The following is a 24,223-nucleotide window of genomic DNA, read 5'->3' as shown; positions in this document are numbered from 1 at the left end:
TGGCAGACCTCCAGCAATAACAAAGGGAGCGAGCCAGACTTCCAACCATAAATCTGCAGCCACCACCAATTTCCAGCAACCGCAGGTGATGGAACGAATGTTTGTGTGTGTTTGTCTTTATAAATACAACTCCAAAGGGTAACGCAACCCCACTTCAGAGCGACAAGGATATTACACCCCTGAACATGTTGGCATGGGCCCGGTCCTGTTTACGGAGAAACACTGCTAAGAGTATAATCAGCATCTCAGTGATCCTGCAGGGTGTCTGACAAGGGGCTGAACTACCAAAGAAGGTGGCATTTAGTGGTCGTGACTCAACCAGGATGATCTGACTGTGGACTCCTGTGTGATGGTGCTTTTGCACCTGGCTGAAAATAACTGCAGGTGGATTATCTCAAACAGCAGCGAAACTACCCCGTTTGTTAAAAAAAAGAAAAGAGACATGTCATGCTGTAAATCACAGGTTTAATGGTGCAAATCTTCTCTGCTAATCCAAATTAACAGAACCCCAGGGCAGTTTGTAATTTTAGAGCGCCACTTTTGAATCACTCCCACAAAGCTGGGACTCTGCCACCGTCTTTCAAGTGTTAGAAGGCTGCAGGTGAAAGTTAATAGGAGACACACAAAGGAGGATAGTGGTGATGAGTGTGTTGTGCATGAGATAATGCAAGTCCCTCACACAAACCCCTAGTTTGGTTTTAACCAGAGCCTTTGAGCAGCCGCCTTTTCTTATTCAGGGCCTTTGTATCAATATTATGAAAGCTTGAAGCTTTTGTCGGAGACAAGCCGCTGTTATTATCCCTTCACGCCCTTCTCCCTTTGTTAGGGGTCAATTATACTGCCACCGACATACAATACGGCTTATCTACTGTAAGTTAAACCTGAATTCTCTGCTCTGTTTCTCTGCTGTTTCAGAAAAGAGGGTGTGTGTTACTGGGAACAAACAGAAAAAGTTCCAAAATCCAGCCCAGGTGAAAACTTTACAGGCCGTGTTTGTCAGTCTCAGGAGATTACTGGGAGCAGCACCTTCTGGGCTCGCCTCCTCGCACCACTTCGACGAGAGTGGAATCTGTAACAACTCCAGGCTTCAGCATCGTTAACATTTCCCCAACGAGTCAACCGGCCTCTCTTGGAGACCGCCCCGCATTTTCTCTGCTGCACAGGAGTTGTTGTAGCAACTAGTGGCCCAGGAGTGAATGAAGCAGATGTGCGAGTCATCTATCACCTGACAGCTCCCACTCCCCCGACTGAGCAAGTCATCACGGTGACACGTCTGCCTGAGCGGCCTCATCAATTACAGCGGTACCCTTCTATTACAGCACAAACACCCTTCTCCTCGCTCACATTCAGCCGCTTCTCAGTCTGCAGGATGGACCCTCAATTAAGCCTGAATAACTTTCCCCTCTCAAAGAACGTCTCTCTTTGGGTCCAGCTTCGAGCATATTGTGCGCGCCCTCTGAAAGCTGATTTATCACCATGGTGACCACATCATGGTGGGTTACATTTATCTTTATGTCATGATGCATCAAAGTACCAAAAAGGGGTGCAAACCCCAAAATGGCAGCTTTAAATATGTTTCATACGTAATAAATAAAAAAAAAACATTTTCTGACTTTTTTTTAATCTCATTTTAGTTTGTGAAATAGTTGAAACATTTTATATTAAATAAATCCACAGAATTATGTTAAAATTAAAAATATATTGAATCTAAATGTATAGAGGTAAATATTCAAATTAAAACATAAATATTTTGCTTTTTCTGGGTGCTGTTAAATGAAAACCTACCATAACCAAACCAGGGTGAAGAGATCTCTAACATCTCAGATTGTGTGTTTGTTTAAACGTGGATCCTTTCTTCATTTCCCTGTCTGGGCTCTCCAACACATTGATTAATAGTCCATGGTTAAACAAACTCAAACTATCTTACCATCACAAGTACTCTGGGATGCTAGATAAGGGATCTCTTAACCCCGCTTTTATTTTGGTGTGCTACTTTCATTGTACAGCAGTCTGAATCTGCTAATCATTTAATTTAAAAACCGCCACATTTATATTTAAATTTGTATTTTCAATTTTGATTCAAGATAATTAATTTTAACAATATTACTTGAAGTTGAATGTGATCTAATATAATAGAACCCCCCATAGACCAGAGAATAGGTGAGAGGCATGAAAGAGGCATGAATGAAAATGTCCTGCTGGTGCTATTCTGTTCCTGTATTCAATTAGTAGTAGTCATGAAATGCAGTAAAGACAGACGTCTGAACACATCGACACATATAAACAGCCTCTATCCTGTACAATACACAGCAATGGCGGTGGCGGCTTGGGCCAACCTGCATATATCAGATTTTTGCTTTTGTTTCCCACAGGGGTTTATAAACTCAGGTCAGGGTCTACAAACGACGCCAACCATGACAAATAAGATATAAATAAAAACATTCATATAAAAATAGGCCTTTACAAATATATACTCTATTAAGACACTTTTCTAAGGAAAACTGTATTTTTGATCCAGTGTATAATTCCAGGGAAACACACTTCTACCTCGACAAGAAGAATTTTCTAGACTAGCAGCAAAAAAGGGAAGAAAACGAAGTAGAAGACAAAAAGGGTCAAACTGCGTAGCCTACAGCAGTTTACTCTGAACATTACTCTACAAGTTGATACAATCTGTGACTGGAATCCAGTGTGTTAAATGTAGACCAACTAAAAACTCCTGACATTTAAAATGCATGACGAACTAAATCAGTAGTTCTTTACAGAATAAATTAATATTAATAATTCTCATTCACTAGTTACAGCATGTTAAATATTTCCAATGGCTATGTAAGTTCACCTGCGCACAGGAGGTGGAAACTACAGCAGCGCTTCCTGCCAAGCGTCACAGCCGCCATCAGTCCATTTGCATTGGCAAAGTCCAAAGTGAAGAATGTCCATACGTGTCCATGTAGCTTAAAACGTCTGGAGAATTTCTGCTTCAGTGACTCAAGACGTGGTCTGCCATTGCGCGGCTTGTCCATTTCCAGTGTTATTTACTCTGTTTCGACAATGCATTTCCTACTATCGGTCCATGAGGAGGGGCGAAGAGGTTTGTGTGCAAAACAGCCGTAACACCTCGGCTTCAGCTTTATCCATACACAATATTACTTAGGTAGAGACTGCAAACACAGCCTTCTTTTGTTTTTAGGTTCCCATAAAAACATACAAAAGCATCGACACTCAAAAAAAATCTTCACACATACTATCCAATAAATATTCTCATTTGCATGTGTATACCTCTGTCCTCTCGCTGCATGTGTTGCATTTCACGTAGCAGCACCACAGGAACTTGCAGTTGCACTGCCAGACGTGGGAGTACTGGTGTGTGTTGTATCCCCGGCCGCAGCACATCAAGTCACAGCCGCTGATGTGCTGCATCATTGTCTTGTTGCACACCCGTCCTTGTGTCCCCAGGCTCCCGGTAACGAGGTCCGCCTCGCAGTAGTTGGGAGACTTTTCTATGTACACAAGGTCTGTGTCGTGGGGCTTTCGGTACGAGTGAGGCTTCTTGATTTTGAGGAATTTGGGGCGTTTGTTGCGGCTAGCTTTGACTGGTTCCACGTGCACGGCGTGGCCATATTTCTCCTTGAGAATGTAGCCGAGTTCGCGGAATTTAGGAAGTGTAGTCCAGCAGGTTTTGGTTGTGCAGGAGCCTGAGACACCATGACACTTGCATTCCAGTCGCATGTTCTTCTCCAGAACCTGAACAAAAACAAATTGATTAGTTAAATAGGTACCTGCAAAAACTCCACAGAAACATTTTGCTTTTAACCAACTCTGATTTATTCTCACCAACCACTGGTCTGAGTTGAATTAAACATTCAGAAAGTAATCTCTGGATGTCCGATCCAGTTGGTTAACTGTAGGACCCAAACATTAAATGTTCTGTAATTGTCATTTTCGTAGATTTTCAGCTCCATCTTCGTGTGGCTGTAGCTGGGAGTCACTTGCAGCACATTCTTCAAGTACTGATAGATGAGACCATGACATTTCACATGTGACCGTGCAAAAGCGTGCATACAAGATTTGACCAAAACAGCTGTCACTCCATCATTTATCAACATAAAATCATCATAGTCAAAACTGTTGCATAAAAATTGAAAACAAAATACATTCTTTTATGGAATTCTAACTCAAAGGATGAGCCGGTTTCAACACATGGCCATAGTCAGAGACATGATTAGGACACAGGAACACCAACATTAACATCAGTTGATGGACAAAGTGTCTTAATAAGAACATTCACCAATGCTGAGCTGATCCAAACCCAAACTGTAAAAGAAAACCAAATAAACTGCTTTAAAATCTGTTTATTTATATAGCGCCAAATCACAACAAGAGTCGTCAGAGTAAACATTCCAATTCCAGTAAGTTACGTCAACCGGTTCCACTAAACCTAGTTGCTTAAATGTAAAGAATAACATCGTTATATATTGTTATGTTAAAGAACATGTTTATTACTCTTACATTTAAGCAGCTAAGTTTAGCGAAACCAGTTACATTACTTTAAGTAAATTCAACATTTTATTTCTTACAGTGTAAAAGTCTCTCAACCCCAAACGGAACATACATAGGAGCATGAGAGCATCCCTCAGGTCCTGTTTCAGGTCTGTGGGTTGTTTTTATATTTAAATGGTCTGTTTTTGATATAGCACCTTCTAGAGTCCAGGAACCCCCAAGGCGCTTTACAACACAATCATTCACACACCCATTCACACGCTGCCCTGGGGCGCACTGACAGAGGCGAGGCTGCCGAGCACCGGCGTCACTGGTCCCTCCCACCACCACCAGCAGGCAAGGGGGTTAAGTGCCTTGCCCAAGGACACAATGACAGTGACAAACTGAGCGGGACTCAAACCTGCAACCTTCCAATTACGGTGCAAGCACTTAACTCCTGTGTCACCGTCACAGCTCCAGGTAAACCGCACCTTCAAAGATTCTTTACCACTTAAAGACGTTGACTTTAAATTTTTGTCCATCCGCTGCAGATAAGGATTTTATTCCTAATTTTTATTCTTTAGCATCCATTTATTCACCATCCACATTTTTAAGAACAAGCTAATAAACTGCTCCAGAGGTCAAGTACAAGGACAGAAATGAGTGGAAAAAAAAGTCTTGAGAAAAACTATTGGAAACTTAAGAAAAACTAAAAAAATAACCTACAAATCCAAACCACCTGAAAGGATTACAAGAAAGTCTGCCTCACAGTAAACAAAATCTAAAGAAACCAGGGGTGGTTACCAGTTTTTGCATAGTACTGCATGCCTCAACAGCTATACCTCAAATGCAATCAGAACCTTTGCAGCAATGAAATTTAAGCAAGTCATAAAACCCTTGAACAAATCCACACTGTAACTGGCAACACGAAACCCTATCAAACAGTGTGACTTACAAATCCACTATGGCCGGGAGATTAACGCAGCCCCAACACACAGCAGTTTGATACCGTATACACAGAAGCCAAAATAATGTATCAGATTTCACATTCTGTGTATGCAGTTACCACACACAACCCGCAAAAGCCATGAGTGACTGTACAAGGCGCCGAGTGACTAGGATTACCGCTAAACCCCAAGCTGATGACAATGAGAAGTGCCACAGGAGTTTTCCTTAGCAGCAAGGTCAATTGCAATTTCCTTTTTTTCTAACATGCTAGGTGTTTGGTATGCAATATGGTCTCCTAAAGCCATTTGCAAGAAATTTATGCCTGTTCTTGGCAAGAAATCTGTAACAGCAAACTGCAAAAGCAAGCATGTGAACAAGGACAAAAAAAGGGAACTTTTCCCTTGGTACACCACTTCATAAAAACCCTGGCTTCAGCCCCCTAATCCATCAGATGTCCTGTAACTAACACTTGTGACAGCCATTGTCTGCACGTCTACCATTGGGGAGCTGTGAACGGCGCTCCGGCTCAGTGTCACCGCTTTTGATTACCATAAGTAAAGGAGGGGAAGCCTATCAAAACAGAGGGTCTATTTATTAGCGGAAAGAAAAGGGGAAATAGGCGAAGCCGCTCAACATTTGAATCCACAAGCAGAATCCTCTCCCTGGGAGGTGGTTTTGTGGTCCAGATAAGCCAATTTGAATTCATGTTTCTAAAACACACATAGTGAGAAAAAAAACTTTTGTGCAAATGTGTAAAGAGACTTTTCAGCCTGCGACGGACGTGTTAGTTTTGTGAATCAGGCTTTTTGGTCGAGTCGGACAGAGAGAGAGGATGCCAGCTAACTTGGGCAGTGCTGCACCTTCCTTCTCTAAGCTCTACTTTGGCTTTTATTCTACTCAAGCTCTAACTTCTAGACCCACTGGAGTCTCTTTGTCACCGTTTTCTGCAAACTCACATAAAGGAAAACAAGGCAGCGACTTTTCCTCCTATGTGTTTATCACATTAGTGTTGTGCTTCAGACCGAACTACTTTTGTAATGTTTGGTTGTGAAGTTTTTGTTAGTTTAAACAAACAGTTTAATGGTGAAATAAAGATCTGACACAACCTGCTGCCCCTCATGTCGGAGCTTCAAACTCAGATGTTGGGAAATGCTGGCGTTACATCTCTTTAGGAAAAATGAAGCCCTGTGTGATTTATTGAAGATACTGCACCAATACCTGTAAAACCGACCAGGTCAAACCAGGTCGTTTTTGTATTTGCTGAAGTTATCGTTTTGGCAGACATCTTGAATCGAGTTGATACCAAAAGTTAATCAGTTGTAGATGTGCACCCGCTGATGGCTTGCTGACAGTTTTATTGAGATCGTTCCATGGTAAATGGTTAATGGCCTCTTGCCTTTTGACAGTGAACAATAATAAAAATCAAAATAATGTATTTAAACTTAAAACAGGTTTAGGAAACCAGTTTGAGCCCCCTGAGGTGTGTGCTGGAGCTAACTGCACCTGATTGCTGAAACTATGGTTGCAGATTGTCGTAATGGTAACTGTAGACCGTCCTACTGGTGCACAACATGGGGGGGACTGGGCTAATGCCTTTTTGTACAGTGTCAATCTGTTTTCAGTGCAGGGATCGGGGCTGTAATCAAACCCTGCCACTTAGACAACTCTTCCCCTAAAAGAAGCTCTTTATTCTGCTCCATGTTTAAGCTTGGCCTGGCTGCTCAGATCTTTGGCACCCACACCGGAGCGTGGTAGAGACTGTTAACTCGGACAGGTCTCACACTGCTCAACCATCACTCCACCTTCACGTTTACCTGTGACCTCTTTAAAATGTCTTTAAATTCTAGCATAATAGATCCACTTGCTAGGGACTTACCTTTCGTCCAACCTCGTTGTTATGAAGGTTCATGAGAGTCCGTGCGTTCTGCTTGACCTCCCGGGCGTCGATAAAAACCTTGGAGAATTCCAGGCCGTAGCTGATGTCCGCTGAGCAGCCTCCCCACTTCCATCCCTGGTCTTTACTGTAGAAACCCTGCTTCTCCTTGTCACAGCTACAGTCACTCAGGTTACCTTGCGTACAGGAGGCCGTGATGGCGTGGGCCACCCCCGCTGCAATGATGGCGTAGGTGAAAGCAGCCTCTTTGCTGCCTAAGGGAGAGGAAAAGAAAGTGCTAAATAACACATGCAAGGTGTACGCTCGGATTTTGAAAACAAAAAAAAAAAACAAAGATAAATGTGTTTCCCTGGGGAGGAGAATTGGGTGTAAGAGAGATTTAAAAGGGATCAATTATTAACATGCTTACATCACAGTTTTACTGAACTATCAGTGAAGGGCTGCAGTGTTTTGAAATCTGACCCGGAAACTGTCCTGCCCATGAACCAAAATGTCTGCTGGCGGTATGGTCAACAAAGCCGCATGAATAAGGGTGTTGTCGGCAAGCAATGGCATATTGATCCACTTGGAAGCTATTACATCGTGTGCACACTCATAAGGCAGTGACATCTTCATTCTGCTGTTATCTGCCCCCAAGTCCAGTGGACAAATAATTTACACACACTGAAATATCGACCAATAAGTAAAGATTAATCTGACAGGATGTGGACGGATTCAGCAAAGGAAAAGTCTCAGCGTAGCAACTATGAGCTAAGAGAAAGTTAAATATGGTCAGAAAGAACCACAGAACCCTCACCTGTAGCCAAAGAAATGAATTCTCTCCTAATACAATGTTTCAAGGACCAAGTTCACAGAGAAACCGTTTCTAATTGTTTTATTTTAGATCACTTTGAGTTTAACATGCAGGTTTAACGTGAAAACAGTCTTCTATCTCTATTGACTGGATTGGCCACCAATAGAAAAATAGACGTGAAACTCTTGGATTATTAAAAAACACGCAGATCTCTGTCACACTGTCACTTTTCATTCATGGACTCACCTATCTTGGCTCATGACGGGGAAGGCTGTTGTTGGTTTAGCGTCCAGGAAATAGCATGGAATGTCTTGGCTACAATGAGCTAACTGTTATTTAGCAACTCCACCACACGCAGAGCTCCTCCAGGTTTGTATTATTTGTGGAGATAAATCATCAGTGTTGCAGAGCCAACAAAGTCAGTGGTAGAGTCAAGTTGCTGTGAGCCAATCAGAGAAGAGATGTCCAAATATCAGGATATAAGACTTCAAATCCTGCCGTGTTCTGATCAGCTACGCTCTGACTCACTTCTACCTCCTGAAACAGGAGCGCCAGAACTCCCCCCCCCCACACACACACACAGATGAACTCACAAGGCATTCATTCCAAAACCACTGCAAATGTGTTAGAAAAATCATGTGAACTTGGTCTTTAAAGGTGTGGTTCACTGGTTTGATCAGTACTTCTGCAGTGGTCTCTAGTAGGAATGAATGGTGCATCCACATCACAGCTGAGCTTCAGGCAGCAGGTGTTGGAGTCTTATTTCCTGACATTTAGACATCCCACCTCTGATTGGATAACAGCAACACAACTCTACCACTTACTTGCAACATGGATGTTTTATCTCCGTAAATAACACAAGCCTGGATGAGTTCTGCTGTGTGGTGGCGTTGCTAATGCTAACGGTTAGCTTCTACCAGGTGAGACGTTCTCTGCTGTTTCCTGGATGCTAAACCAACAACAGCCTTCCCCGTCGTGAGCTAAGATGGGTGAGTCCATGAATGTTAAGTGACGGTGTGATGCAGATCTGTCAGGATTTTCAAATCCTAGAGTTTCACTATCAGAAGATAATGCAGGAGACAGGTGTAGGAGGCTATTTTCATGTTCAGCCTGCATGAAAATCTCAGAGTAACTGATTATAATCAGAAATAATATTTAAAACATGGATTTTCAGTGAACCACACCTTTAAAGACACTGGTCACTAAATCTAAGTAAAAAAGAGTGTTTTACTTTGATATTCTGATCTATGATTTAACATTCTGCCAACAGAATACTGACGATTACGTCATCCATCACATGTTTGAGTAAATAAACTCCTCTTGTCAGTGTTTGTTCTGAACAAACACCATAACGTCTTTGCTCGAACCACACGGTTCTCTATGTAAAGCTGCCATGTTTCTGATAAACATCTTGGATCAGTTCCTTTGCCATTGAAAGGGAAAAAAACTCATATTGAGGCATCAATTATGTGGACGTTTTTATAGACTCAACGGGCCAAGAGCCAGAAAAGAAGGTGTGTCAGAGCAGTCAGTCAGTTCTGACTTTGTTCATTCGTTCCCTTCATTTCTGAGTGCACGGGTTCACCACAAGAGGTGGTATCAACTGTTCATTGCCTTGAAATGAGAGATGGAAGATGGAGAAGACAAAAGAAAAATAACTTTGACTGAACAGGCAGCAGCACTTCACCAAGAAACTTCTCAGAGGGATTGCAGACTTTTAAAGTTTAAATTCAAACAGTGAAGCCCAGAATTATTCAGGTCTGGCGATGCACCTTGCACACACATTATGTGATTGCTATTCCCTGCTTTAGCCAGCAGCTCAGATCCCTTTAGTCTGAGTCTCAACAATGATTTTCATTTAAATCTATTCACCTCTGCTCTAATCTGACCAGTGAAACCAATCTATTTGGTATGGCTGTCCGAGCTACAGAGAAATAAAAACTCCTGATTGGTTAAAAAAGAAAAACTAGATCATGAAGGACCAGAGTGTCAAACACCACTGTTTTCATTTTAACAAAACCAAGAAATAATCCCTTCGTTCCAACAGCAGAATAATGCCTCCAACAGCTGGTCCAAGCTGCCATTGTGCTTGTGTTTATGATTTAAATAGGAAGTCCAGAATACATTAAAATGATCTTTAAGGACATTTTCTAACAATCTTCGAGTTTCTAAATGATCTTGATGCAACTGTGATTTCCATTTTATCTTCTCACATGGCCACAAAACATCAGCGTTTAGATGAAACTTCCGTCTCATTAACAGGAACATAAATCTGGACTGATGCTTGACTCTAATTTAGGTTTTTAAGCGTTGCTTTATCCTCTTGGCCGTTCTTCGCTGTAACTTATACCCGTGGTAAGCTCCGGGTCCTTACAGTGAGAGCCACAGCACCCATCACTACACAGGATAAAGACCAGCCAGAATGTGCCTCTTGAGACTGAAAAGAAAGGCTGCCAACATTCACAAGAGCTTTGTTTCCATACTGGCTTCAAAATACCTTTTATACATGTTCAGAAAGTCCCACTCTGAGGGGAGATTGGTCTAAGCTGGGCCTGATGTAAATGACACTGGCTCCTTGAGGGATGCTTGTTAGAAAGTCAGGTGTAAAGATGCAGGCTGTAGGGGGGTTTGTGATTTAGGGAGTGAAAATAAGCTGTTTTTGAAAAATGTCCCTGATGTTGTGATCACGTGAGCCACAAAAATGAAAGGTCGTGCGTAAAACACAGTCCAAACATCAATCTAAGCATGATGGCAGCTAAATCTTTCTTCATGAATGAAGTTTTATTAATGAGATATGAACAAACGTTAACAGCAACATACCCACTTTCAACTCTTTTCCGAAGACGGTCCTCTCTCCAAGCGCGGAGCAGTTCCAGCGCCCATTTTTGAACTGGAACTGACACTCGTTGATGCCCATTTGGACTCCCTCTCCGATGACGATAATGGCATCGGGGCGACTCTGGCAGATAATCCGTTGTCTGGGAGCCAAACCTGGGATCTTGTTACAGATTATACTCGCACCTAGGGCCACCACCGACGAAAATCCACTGTGGATGGAAGATGGATGAGAGAAGAAGCCAATTAGGCTTTTATTTCTTTCTGTAATCCTAGATTTCAGGGTTAATGCATCACTTTGTAAAATGATGGTGCATGTTGTCAATCTTCAAATATTATCAGAGTGAATGCGTGCATTTGGACGTTTAACTGATCTGCAAAAGTTTTTGCATTATTTGCAAAAATGTGTCAGAATTTGCGCACGCGAATTTCAAATCCAGTGTCTCGTTTATTTGCTTTAAGAATAAAGAATGAAGAACCCTTTCATAAAAATGTGTCCTGACTCTAAAAATATTTGTTTTTCTCTTTTTTTTTCTTTTCTGGCAATGACCCAGAACTGAGAAATAAATTGAAACACAGCTCACCCAATTTTTAGGTAAATAATCCCTAAACAAAGCAAAACTCGTAAAATCCAGCGTCGTGTTCTCCGACTCATTGCGGCCCGGTTTTCAGTTTCATGCAGCGCAGATGAATAAGTGAGTGCGCTCCGGTCGATCTCAGCCCAGGTAACTCCAGAGGAAGTCCAGAAGGAGGAAAAGCATCAAAACGCGAAGAAAGACGCTCGGGTCTTTTTACAAACCAACGAAAAGGACACCATCCGAGCTCCCCGTGCGTGGCCCCCTCTGGCTTGGCCCTGCTGTCATTATTGCAGAGGGTGTCACAGGTAAACCCTTGAGGTGAGCAAGTGCGATTATCTCTTTCTCACAGTTCCTCTGCTACCCGCAGGTCTTGGCTATATATCTGCCTCATCTATCTGGGGCGTGTTCACTGGAGACATGGGGCCCTGCTGAAGAATCCCGCTTGGACTGAATCTGAACACACACACACACACACACACACACACACACACACACACACACACACACACACACACACACACACACACACACACACACACACACACAGAGAGAGAGAGAGAGAGAGAGAGAGAGAGAGAGAGAGAGAGAGAGAGAGAGAGAGAGAGAGAGAGAGAGAGAGAGAGAGAGAGAGAGAGAGAGAGAGAGAGGCTTGAACACTCCTCTGCGGAGAATTCACCTTGACTGATTGGAACTGTTATTAATTCTGCTATTAAATGACTCAAAGTGTCACGCGCTTGTTTCGCCGCAAATAATCTTTCCTCACTTGCCAAAAAACACAAAGTGAAAGCCAACTTTAATCATTACTTTAATCACAGAATGTGATTTTCAAGCACAGACCGAATAAATTAAGATGGCAGGTAATTTATTGAGGTATTTGTGGAATTTAATTAATATTTTCTTGTGTATTTAAAAAACTTACCAGAAAACTTATTTAACTCTCATTTATACATGTATATGTCTAAAATCCTTTTTCTTATCCTCCCGCTCTGTTAGAGCGCTGCCTTTTGTGCGTCTCTTCCCTCAAACTTTAAACTTTCTTTTACCATGGCGACATCTGGTGGTAACCACAAAAAACTGCAGATTAAAGGTAAACAACCAGATTGTCCCTACACCCATTCCGTAGTTTTTCCAAACTTGGATCATCTTGGTGCCGAACTGAAACGAATAAACGAATAAAAACGGATGTCAGAATGGATTCTCCTCAGCTAATTGGTGACTGCCTCATTCAAGTTTTCACATATCTGTCTGATGCAGATTTAATCAGCGCTTCCGGGGTGTGTAAGGTAAGTTAAGACTTCCGATATACGGAAATGTCGAAGAAAAATTTTTTTGCTAACCGGAAGTGTCTCGTTTAAATGTATATATTTCAGTACTGGCATGAAGTTGCAGAAACGCCCTGGTTGTGGTGGTGAGTTGTCATCTTTACTTATTTATTTACCATCATTTACTTTTTCCTCGCTTTTTAGCATTATTGTTGATAACACTTGCTGCCGGTGGCTCTTTATATACAATATTTAGATTTAAACGTTTAAACACTGGTACAGTCTTGCCATGAAAGTCTTTAAATTATCTTCTAAAAGGGATCTCTTCTCCCTACTTTTATTTTGGTAGGTTACTTCCGTTACTAAAGTTGCATTTGATGATTTTATAACTCAACATCAGTCACAATCAAGTTTTGATGTCATTATTTGGATTTAATTTTTTTTCTTAACATAATGTGAAGCTAAATGTGGCATAAATGTAGCTGTTGCCTCTAATTGATGCTTCTTCTTTTAATTTCTAAAGACTCCAAATTTTTCTAAACAAGGGCCTAAAACCGTCAAGTTGAAAGTTTTCATGGGACACAAACTTGTGAATTTTGTAATGCAAAAAGAAGCCTAAATAGGCATTTGGGTAAAAATCTAAACATTACATCGTTACTGAGTGTGAATCTGCATCAATTACCTGGTGAGAAAATAATATATTATTCTAAATGCAACCTGGAGCTGCATAAAATCCCTCAAATGGCCTCCAGGATGTAGTATTTACAGGGTTAGGGTTATGTTACATGGCTTCTCTCACCCTTAATAGACACTTTGACTTTGACTGAAATCGTTGGGTAATGAAATGATGACAGTATTAGGCTGTGAGTTCTCAGGAGGATGTGCCTGCACCGCTGGAATTTCTGTAACCTCTCTGCCTTGGGAAGTGAGCAGTCATGGAAGAGATACTTCCTGCAACGTTCCCACCTGGAAATAAAAATGACAAAAGGGCAGTCAGGAGGTTACACCTGTAAAAGCCTCAGGGGGCACACAGGTAAGCATTACCTGTCTGTACAGGAAGTATATTCCCTGCATGATACCTGCTGTCTAATCTTTATGGGGAACTTCCTGTTCACCAGGCCGGGTGGTGGGTCTGGTGTACCTGCAGGGCAATTCCAGCCAACTTCCAAACCTCCAGAGCAGCAACGCCATCGTCTGCAGCGCCTCTTCTGATGGGACAGTCCGAGCATGGAACGTCCAAAATGTCAGTGCAGCGGTAACAGCAAACATGTTTAAAAACTGCTTATGGCTGATGTTTTTTCCTGCACGTTTAAATGGGTTGCATGTAGAGAGGGGCTAACACGTTCCCCGCCTCCCCAGGGTGGACTCCTGTGGTGCAGTCCTGTGCAGAGTCCTTTAACAGGAATTCTCACTGACGAGGAATGCAAAATTGTGATTACATCAGACTCTACGGGACTCGTGAAGACCTGGCAGGGCCAGACTGGCCAGGAGGTGGCCTCCTATTCTACTGCATCTCCACACTGTACATTACTGCAGTACAACATGAACAACGGCTGGTTCCTGACTGTAGGTGACCCAGCAAAGGTCCAAATATCTGCTAGAAGAGTTCATTTTCAGTAACGTGAGATGATGTTTTATTGTCTTCCAGATTGGAACTAGTCAGGGATCCGTGTGTACACTGGCTGGTTGTAGTTTGAGTAAAAAGTCTAACGTGGTGGTGTGTGACAGCTTTACAGTTAACTTACTCCTAGTTTCACCAGACAAGAAATGGATCATGGCCGGAACCACGCAGGGTGCTGATTCAAGCCCAAAGGTAGGTGTGTGTGTGTGTGTGTGTGTGTGTGTGTGTGAACAGCTAAATGATCAATCTGGACAACACTGATCTCCTGTCCCATTGTTTGTTGCCAGGTGATCTTCTCTGAGAGTTTGACCTCTTCATCTGGAGACGAAGGTCCTCTGAGCCAGCTCGTGCCCGTCTCTGGATGCCAGGCTGCTGTCTTCATACCCACCCAGCCTGCCAGACTGGCCGTCATCCACCACTCTGGGAACAGAAGAGACAATGCCCTCACTGTCTTCGATGTCAGCATCAAGAAGATGAAGTACAAGATCGAGATCCAGGGTGAGGTTTGATGGGTATAATAATCTGGGAAATGCTTTAGTTCTGTACCCAGATCAGTAGGATTAATAAAAATAAGAGAAGTCAACTGGTGAATCATCAGAAATGTGCTTGTAACCACGGAGACCGTTTAGAAAACTTCTTGGCTCTAGGGCCTTGTTTAGATTATACTCCGATGGCTCACGGGTCATTTTTCACCGTACCTGATGGGTTGTTTCTGAAGTCATCACAGGCCAGTGGTGATAATAAAAAGATCATTGTAGGAGAAAACAGCCAGAATTCCTCCTCCTGTTTTCTCTTGATCTGACCTCAGTGCACGGGCCGATTCCTTCCCAAACGGAGCTCCTCAGCAGGAATCTGTGGGTGCTGATCCATTAGCATCAAAGCACCTTTTTACCGCTCATTTTGCTATGCTGTCAGGATTTTTATCAGTTTTCAACAACATAGAAATATATATTGCAAATGTGCAAATTAATCAGAAAGAATGTGCAATAATCTTTGGTAGCAGTACAGGATTTGCATAAAATAAATAAACCTCTCGGTGCTGAGTGTGCACACCCACTCTTCTATAGACTTCAAATTTGTCCTTTCTGAAAAATTAATATATCCTTCCAAACTGAGAACACAGCCTTTTCACCTGGATATGCCTCTCATTAAGTTTACTGCCAGGAGTGAGATACACAGGTGTATGGTTATGATGGGGGCCCTGATGAGCCACTGGCTGCAGCTTTAACATTTCTTTTGATTGTGTTTCTCTTCATTAACAGTTTAAACAGCAAAACATTTTTATTTTACTAATACAGAGTTGATGTTTCAGGTTGCAGAGTTGGCACGTTCCTTAAAACGTTGCTATTTTAAATACCCGCTAGTCTGATTCAGTTATTCTAAACTTATAAGCTGATGTTTTATTTTTGAATAAATTACTACATGTTTACTATTGCAGAAATGGTGGATTCTTGTTGGTTTAATTTGAACCTCTTGTCCGTTTCAGTCCAGCAGGTGGAGTCGTTCCCCTTGATGCTGAGCGCCTGGTCCTCAGGACTCCACCTAGCAGCTAAGAGCAGTAACTGCATGGTGCTGGCAGCAGGGGAACAGCTGTGGCTGTACTCGCTGAAAGGAGTCCTGCTTTCCAGTTTTAAGGATCATACTGGGCCCATCACATCAATATCTGTGGTCTGCTGTTTGTCATTTGATCTCCTGATGAATATAACCTCACCTGGTATCAGTTGTAGCAGATCTGTGATGAGTAAGATTACTGATATTTTGATGTTTGCAGGATAGTTTTCGTGTGGTGACGGCATCTCAGGACCTGTCCTTACGCGTGTTGACATGGAGGAACCACAGAGATGGCGGGCTGACCCTGGAGAGCCGGTATCACTTACTGGGAGGCTCTCACACTATGGCCAGGTACCACACCATGTGAACATTCCTGATGTGGACTACTGATCCCCTTATTGAATGTTGTTTTTTCTCTGTTGCTGTTATTTGTAGAGGGTTCACTCACGTCGCCTGTGACTACTCGAGCATCGTGGCCTCGGTGGAGGGAAACGATGGAAAAGACGTCCTTAAAGCTTATTCTTTCACATCCTGAGCATCACAGCCCTTCAACAGTTTACACAATCCTCTGGCTGGAGGATCTAATATGTAGATTTTAAGTTTGTAAGCTGTAATACAGATGAGAAGGACCGCAGAGTTGGAAAGGTGTGTTTACTTCCTTGTAATGCGATGAATAAAACCTGTACAATCATGTGGTTCTGGATGCTTTTGGGGCTGAGGTATAAAGGATGGATGTGACCAGGTTTAAGGAGAAGGTCTGCTCTGCTCTGTGGAGGTGGAATAATACAGAGGCAGGTTCTTGTGTATGTGTTCAAATCAGATGAATACAAAAACAAGCTGACACTAGCAAACATGGCTTTTATCATAACAAACTGACACTGATTCAAGGCACAGAAGCGTATTTTTCCTGTATAGGAAATGGAGATTCAGGCCGTTTTTCCTCCTCCTCGGCCTCAGATCTCATGTCCACGAGCACACACCTCAGAGCAGCGGAAAGGGACTCGTACACCTTCCTCCCATCCTCTGAATTTTTGTCAATCTGTTAACATGCAAACACAGTTCAAAAGTTAAACAGTAAAGTTCAATTAATTCCAACTAAACAGTGATTTATGCTTTGTCTAACCCAAGTGAGAGCCTTGCTGATTCGATTCAGGAATGCGTTTTCAATCTCCTCTGATATGGTTTGCATGTGAGCCATGCAGTCGAGTATACAGGTTAGTGTCTGTTTAGGAGGCTGAGAACAAAACCATGAGGGTTCATTTTAATATTTGGCCTTTTTTTAATGATTTACATGAGTACAACGTGACCCCTGACCTGGCTAAGTGAGTCAAGGACCGTTTTAGCATCGGTACCATCAGAGTTCAGGGCTTTGGCATCGTGGATGGAGAGGACGGGCTCTTTAAGTTGCTCCAGCCACGACCACATGATTCCAGTGAGGATGAAGGGATCCCGCTCCATACACAGCCTTTCCCACGCACTTCCTAGATTCAGCTCTGCCTGCGCGCACACACAAACAACTATATGTGTCGTTGCTATAGAGGTATAGAAAATAATCTTACACAAACCACTACTTTGTGCAGAGTATAGGTTTTAAAGGTGTTGAACACTTGTTTAATCATTACATTTGCAGTGGTCTCTAGCAGGAATGAATGCCATACTCTGGGGAAGAAAAACACCGGCGCACCATTTTCAGGAACTAGCAGTGACCCAAATCACAGCTGAGCTTCAGGCAGCAGGTCTTATTTCCTGACATTTGGACATCTCATCTCTGATTGGATAACAGCAATCTGACCCTACCATTGACTTGCAACATGGATATTTTATTTCCATAAATAACACAGGCCTGGAGAAGTTCAGCTTTGTGGTGAAGTTGCTAATGCTAATAGTTAGCTTCTACCAGCTGAGACGTTCTCTGATGTTTCTTTGAGGCTAAACCAACATCAACCTTCCCCGTTGTGAGTCGAGATGGGTGAGTCCATGAATGCTAAGTAACAGTGTGATGTAGATCTGTCAGGCTTTTCAAATCCTAGAGTTTCACCATCTATTTTCTATCAGAAGATAATGCAGGAGATAGGTGTAGGAGACTATTTTCATGTCCAGCCTGCACAGAGAGATGATTTATTATCAGAAATTAGAATAAAAATGTTTTTCCAGACATCAAGGACATGAGGACTAGCTGTTAGCCCATCAGTCCTGAAGAATGTATGTCGCTTGTCTGGAAAAGAGGTCACCAGTGTCAGTGTGGCTATTTATTATGGGTAAGATGGTTTGTAAATGGATTACCTGCCAGGCCAACACTTTTTTCTTATGTTCTTCCTCCCCATCAGTGAACAGGTCCACTGCCAGTGCTTGTGCCACCAGCAGCCTCCTGGCCTCCAGAGACAGCTCCGACTGCAGGGTGATGCAGGGAACTTCGGACTGCTCCTCCTCTTTACTCTGAGACTTCATCCCATTCATCGTCAGCTCCTCCCTCTGTGCTGCCTTCCACCTGGCCAACATGCTGCTCTTCTCGACAGATTTACTGTTTCCCATCGACTCAGTGCGTTGGATAGTTATTTTCTTTACTTTCTTCACAACGATTGTTCCATCTTTTTGGCTCTCTTCATTCTTCACTTGCCAGAGCGAGCCCGTAGAGCTGTGAGAGACGTAGTATCTGCTACTGTCCCAACCCTGGGAAGCTGGGAGAAGGGCCTCAGAGTTAGATATAGAGGTCAGAGGTTGTGTGAGAAGGTTTAGCTGCGAGCCCAGCCGTCTCAGGTCAGACTCGCTGTAGCTCAGACTTTTGCGGTGGTAGAAGATGGGTGGCTCATTGAAATGTCGAGGTAAGGTGGGAGAACCTGGTAATCGAGGTTCCTTGGCAAATATCTCTGGTCCCATTTTCTCAATGACGCTGAGAGTCCATTCTATGTCTTGAAGATCCGGAGCTTCAAGGATATCTTCCTCGATCACCTCCCGATTCTCAGCAATGTCCACCAACAACCTGCACACTAGGTGGATGATCTTAGGGAGGTGCTTCAGCTCCTTTCTCTCATTGCCATGCAGGATGTGCCGCTGACGGTTAAGGTATTGGGATAGGGTGACTGGGTTGGAGCGAGGCCGAGCACAGGAGAAAACACTTCTCAGAGGCGTAAGGAACTGAACAAACTGTCTGACGCAGCGCAGCTGGCCTCGGGTTTGGATAGAGTTGGGCCGTTTGGCACGGACATATAGAATGGCCTGGTTAGCAGTCATTCTGGTGGCGTAAGCCAAGAAACACGCTAACAGTACACCTGGTGTAAGAGAAGAAAATGGATTCAACTCTGTTCTCACGATGTCCTCAGTGGGGTTATGCGTGATTCCAAAGCCTACCTGTTCGGCCGAGGCCGGCGTGACAGTGGACAGCTACCTTTCCCTCCTGCAGGGCGAAGGCTGTCACCTTCACCATGTCCAACACCCTGGTGAGATTAGCCACTCCGTAGTCACTCCAGCCAAAATTGTAAAAATAAACTGAAAATGTAACAGATTATTGCTTACTCCCATCAAACAAGTGAAATTATTCTGGTTCAGCTGTAAAAATCTGAAATGTTCTCACCCTCCTCTCAAATGTGGACTGTAATGGTTTTGCATGTGTCTGTGCATGTCTCAGCCCCTGAACCGCTGGAGGAATTTTTATGAAACTCAAAGGATTTACTGGATGAGCATCTACTACTGATTAACTTTTGAAGACATTCTCATTCAAAATAGTCGGTAGAGCTGATTTACAGCAAAAAAAAAAAAAAAAAAAAAAAAAAAAGCACATAACTCAGTCAGTTACCTTCTCAGTGGCCTAGTGGTAGAGTGTCCACCCTGGGACTGGGAGATCAGGGTTCATATACATGGTCGGGTCATACTAAAGACCTTAAAAATGGGGCCCAATGCCTCCCTGCTTGACACTTAGCTTTAAGAGATTGGATTGGGGGGTTAAACCAAATAGTTCCCAAACACAGCCACTCCTGCAGCACACTGCTACCCATGGGGATGGGTCAAAGGGGGAGAAGTAACTTCACCAGAATGTGATGATGAGTAATGGGACTTAAACTCTTTATACAGAGATTGAACTAAAATGAGAGTCTTTCACAACATATATGCCAAGTGTCAACACATCATACGAGATTGTAATGTTATACAATGCCAAAACGATAAACTTAGTTTTAGGAGATCATTGAAACGTACTGTCATTTTCCATGAAGACTTCTGGACGGTATGAAAACCCGCTGTCTGGCTCCAGAGGCTTCCCACAGTTTGCATGTTCTCCTGGCAACTGCAGGTTGATCACGGTTTTGATACCGTTCCTTCATTCAAACAAGTGGGAGTACAGAACATGCCGTTAATTTCACTTATTCCATCTTTGTTTTAAAAAAATAATCTAAAAGCTGACGATCTTAAAACAAATGTATAAATACCTTCTGAATTGATCAATAATGTTATATTTGTCAATAATTTCTGTTGAAGGTCTGGACATGGCGAGAAGCTGGTCGGTTACCCTGAGACAGCAGAAGAGTGTTAGCCATCTGTCTTTCAGTCATAGTGTTTGTAAAAACTGGACATGCTACAACGGGAAGGTGTACCAGGATGAGTAGAGACCTTTTATGGCCTGTTGGTCTTCACCCCAGTAACTCGGACTGTCGTACTTGCAGGCTTCGCCCCCACAGCCCATTGAGCACTGCACGTGTGTGGGGATGACGAAGTGTATGGCTTCTTCCACTATTGTGTATTTGGCTCTGGGGGCTTTGACTGCATTATCAGAAAGCAAAACGAGAAATAAAATCAAACTGATCAAATCGAACGTCACACTACAAATAAAACTTCATTTTTATTTACACTTAAAAACAAACTACAGGACAGCTGAATTGCTTTGAGGAGTTTCAGATCATTTCTCTGTATCAAGTGCAGGTTGTGTTGTAACACCTGAATGGTTCAGATCAGCGGTGAGGGCTCACTTGTCTAATCCTTGCTTGGCACGGAACGTCCCTCATCAGGGCATTACGGTAAAAATAGCAACTCATAGATGTGGATGTGTTGGTGCAACTGAAGCGGTTATAACACGCTACCAAAGCTACCAAATATAAAACAGTTTTCTCTTACTGTAATCCATCAAAGCTCCCCCTCCCATCCTCACACGGAACGTCATGTGAAGTTTCACTCAGGCTGACGTTCATAGCAGAGCCAAAAGAAAATGTTTCATGTTCACTGCAAACATGTTTTAGCTGCATCAGCTAAGTGTTAAACGTAATATAAACACAAAACAGGAACCAACAAGACACCATAGTAACTCAAGCATGAAGCAATGATGAACCGGCTGTTAGCCATGACTGGTGCTTCTTTAGAATCTCACTGCAGTAGCCTACAAACACTATTGTCACTCTAAATAAAAGGTTTTGATACAAAAACAGCAAGTTTAAGTATAAATCTAAGCACAACTAATTAAAGCAATGAAGAAACATAGACTTACTTTTAAAGTCTGAGATGAGATGCTTGTGTCTTTCACCTCAGAGCTTAATCATTTACTGCAGTTGCCGGCATTTCTGATCCCGATCTCCAGAGCTCTGACGTTGGCTCTGACCCTCTGTGGCTTTGTGAGGAGTCAATCCTGTGGCCTCATTGGTGTCAGATTATCTCTGTGTGTTGAGGCGGGGCAGCACATGGACGAGCTGGGTTCTGTGCTGGAGGCCATGATGGATCGAATACCTGATCAGATAAGAAGCAGCGACTTGAAACTGAGCAGAGATTGTGTTCTTTAGGACGAGCGCCATGCACAAGTTCCTTTTGTTTTCTTGCATTTCTGAGGAGTGTTTCCTTCTATTCCTCATTCCTGCCAGATTAGAATGCTACTCCTGTTACCTAGTCCTCATGTGCTATAGCCAAATATACATTCATTTTATGTCTGTGTGAGTAAGGACACTGTACTTGTTTTGTTACAAAGAATAACTGTTTATTACATCAGGTTCCCATATGTGGGCCAACATTTGACTATGTGCAGATATTTTGTTGTGAATAAACACGAATATGTAGACTTTTACATCAGAACTCTGGAGCTCTCATGTCATGCCGCCACAGACCATCATAGTGACATAGCAAGTAGATGAAATCTCATTAGCTTATCTTTCACCTGCCTAAACCTGCATAATACCAGGTGACCAGGGAGCGATCAGGTTATCACATAAAGCACTTAGAGAGGACTCTACACAAAGCTAAAAGACTGCCTGCCATCCAGGTTGCAGTAAATATTATTAGACTATTAGACTAATTTATGTTGGCATTTAGTCTCTGATTGTGTCACAATAATTCTATTTTATCCAGGTCAGTTTATGTATATATATGTGTGTGTGTGTGTGTGTGTGTGTGTATGTATGTATATATACACACACACACACACACACACACACATATATATATATATATATATATATATATATATATATATATATATATATATATATATATATATATATATATATATATACATATATATATATGTGTGTGTGTGTGTGTGTGTGTGTGTGTGTGTGTGTGTGTATGTATATTGACCTGGATAAAATAGAATTATTGTGACACAATCAGAGCCAATAAATTTATTAATAGTAACAGGCAAATTTGACAAATTTTAAATTCTAAGACAATACAATTTTAAAAGACAAATCAAACTAAGTGAAATTTGATCTTTTTCCTGAAATCCATTACTTTGTCCTTTTTTACACATTTTAGTTTAAAGAAATAGTTCTTTACCTGACATGTTTCGACTAACGCCTCTAATCATCACCAGAGTTTGTGTTGGTGGCGTCACTTCCGTTTATCCACAGGCAGCAGAGGAAAGAAAAAGTTTTTCCTGAAATGTTAGTGTTTTCTAAATGTGAGGTAGAAGTGTTGGATTTCTTAAACAACCACGTGGAAAGACAAATCTGGTGGTCGTAGAAAAGATGTTAGTCTGTGTGAGAAGGGTCAGATCATTGGCATGAATCAAGCAGAGAAAACATCTAAGGAGATTGCAGAAAAGGTTGTGAACACATTATTAATAACTGGTCTGATGAGTCCAGATGGATCCTGTTCCAGAGGGATGGTGCGTCGAGTAGGAAGAGAGGCAGAAGTGATGCACCCCATCATGCCTAGTGCCTACTGTGCAAGCCTGTAGGGGCAGTGCTATGATCTGGGCTTGCTGCAGTTGGTCAGGTCTAGGTTCAGCAACAGAATGTGCTCCAAGAATGAGGTCAGCTGACTACCTGAAAATCTTTAATAACCAGGTTATTCCATCTTCCCTGATATTCCAAGATGACAATGACAGGATTCATCTGACTCAAATACTGAAAGAGTATTTCTGGGAGCATGAGACATCATCTTCACATATGGATTGGCCACCACAGAGTACATAGAGAATCTTTGGGATGTGCTGGAGAAGTCTTTGTGCAACGGTCAGACCTCTACCATCATCAATGCAGGATCTTGGTGAAACATTATTGCAACACTAACAAACCTTGTGACATTGCAGAAGTTGGTTTAAAAACTAGTAATATGTACAACAATATGAGTGTAAATACTTTGATTTCTCTGTTAAAACTACCTGAAAATACGAAGTTGGACTAATAGATGGCAGCAAATATCCATTTGGCTACTGCAGCAGAGTTCTGTTTCCTCTGACAACAAACAAGCCTGGTGCAAAGATTTCCGTACTCCACATAAGCAGTCAACGTGGCCTTGTGGGATTGTGAGTTTTTTTTCACAGCTCTGGGCGGCACCTTTTCACAAATGTGAGAAGCTTCAGGACTACATTTCCCTAAAAGCCTGAAGGAGGCAGGGTGATTTCCAGCTGATTGCATGGACGACTATTTCGGCCAATGGGCTGTTCAGCTCACTCAAACAAACTGAATGGCTGAATTACCGGATAAAGAACAATTGCTTTCAAAATAAAAGCAAATTTGTTACTATGTTTGGAATGAAAGCCACTGATTTGGAAATTTCCTAATTCTATTTTTAATTATATAGTTTACTTGACTTTGTTCCTGTTGTATGCAAACACATTTTTATTTTATGTACACTTAAGATCATGGGATACTGTTTATAAAGTGAGTCACATATTAACAGCAGTATTTTGGGTTCTTTAGCTATTCAAAAGAGAAAAAAATGGGAGTTTTTTCTTTTAAAATCATATTTTACCATGTTACTCATAAACGTATTAATTATATTCTACCAATTTTTTTTAGCAAGCTAAATATTTCATTTAGAGTGGAAAATATTTTATAAACTAAATGT

At 42.2% G+C, this 24,223-nt stretch overlaps 3 protein-coding genes across 6 annotated transcripts; 1 reads left to right on the top strand and 2 right to left on the bottom strand.

Annotated features, from left to right (window-relative positions):
- Positions 1 to 448: 448 nt before the first annotated feature.
- On the bottom strand, positions 449 to 11,978 carry LOC107391103 (protein Wnt-7a). The gene is made up of 4 exons (XM_015968180.3): positions 11,534 to 11,978; positions 10,935 to 11,161; positions 7,304 to 7,575; positions 449 to 3,744 (listed from the first exon to the last, which is right to left on the bottom strand). The coding sequence occupies exons 1-4, from the start codon at positions 11,602 to 11,604 to the stop codon at positions 3,262 to 3,264; spliced, it is 1,053 nt and encodes a 350-aa protein (XP_015823666.3). The 5' UTR covers positions 11,605 to 11,978; the 3' UTR covers positions 449 to 3,261.
- A 202-nt stretch (positions 11,979 to 12,180) lies between these two features.
- fbxw12 (F-box and WD repeat domain containing 12) lies at positions 12,181 to 16,652 on the top strand. 2 transcript variants are annotated; one of them, XM_015968178.3, is made up of 10 exons: positions 12,181 to 12,810; positions 12,898 to 12,935; positions 13,665 to 13,822; positions 13,908 to 14,032; positions 14,149 to 14,355; positions 14,438 to 14,602; positions 14,698 to 14,908; positions 15,897 to 16,078; positions 16,182 to 16,312; positions 16,397 to 16,652. In XM_015968178.3, exons 1-10 carry the CDS (start codon positions 12,718 to 12,720, stop codon positions 16,494 to 16,496), a joined length of 1,410 nt encoding a protein of 469 aa, XP_015823664.3. In that variant the 5' UTR covers positions 12,181 to 12,717; the 3' UTR covers positions 16,497 to 16,652. The 2 variants fall into 2 exon arrangements, with proteins under 2 accessions (XP_015823664.3, XP_015823665.3); XM_015968179.3 differs by lacking the exon at positions 12,181 to 12,810 and having other exon boundaries at positions 12,892 to 12,935; positions 13,650 to 13,822.
- ptpdc1b (protein tyrosine phosphatase domain containing 1b) lies at positions 16,639 to 24,197 on the bottom strand. Of its 3 annotated transcripts, XM_054746022.2 has the most exons (11): positions 22,706 to 24,197; positions 21,432 to 21,667; positions 21,065 to 21,169; positions 20,548 to 20,713; positions 20,383 to 20,463; positions 20,153 to 20,271; positions 19,310 to 19,447; positions 18,245 to 19,230; positions 17,276 to 17,458; positions 17,085 to 17,195; positions 16,742 to 17,000 (listed from the first exon to the last, which is right to left on the bottom strand). In XM_054746022.2, the coding sequence occupies exons 3-11, from the start codon at positions 21,108 to 21,110 to the stop codon at positions 16,845 to 16,847; spliced, it is 1,986 nt and encodes a 661-aa protein (XP_054601997.2). In that variant the 5' UTR covers positions 21,111 to 21,169; positions 21,432 to 21,667; positions 22,706 to 24,197; the 3' UTR covers positions 16,742 to 16,844. The 3 variants fall into 3 exon arrangements, with proteins under 3 accessions (XP_054601999.2, XP_054601997.2, XP_054601998.2); XM_054746023.2 differs by lacking the exons at positions 21,065 to 21,169; positions 22,706 to 24,197 and having other exon boundaries at positions 21,432 to 22,263; XM_054746024.2 differs by lacking the exons at positions 21,065 to 21,169; positions 21,432 to 21,667; positions 22,706 to 24,197 and having other exon boundaries at positions 16,639 to 17,000; positions 20,564 to 21,054.
- Between the last annotated feature and the right edge of the window lie 26 nt (positions 24,198 to 24,223).

The sequence above is a fragment of the Nothobranchius furzeri genome, chromosome 15, assembly GCF_043380555.1.
Source record: "Nothobranchius furzeri strain GRZ-AD chromosome 15, NfurGRZ-RIMD1, whole genome shotgun sequence".
NCBI lineage: Eukaryota > Metazoa > Chordata > Actinopteri > Cyprinodontiformes > Nothobranchiidae > Nothobranchius > Nothobranchius furzeri.
Note: the sequence above shows the minus strand (reverse complement) of the source record. Positions and strands in the feature narration are given on the sequence as shown.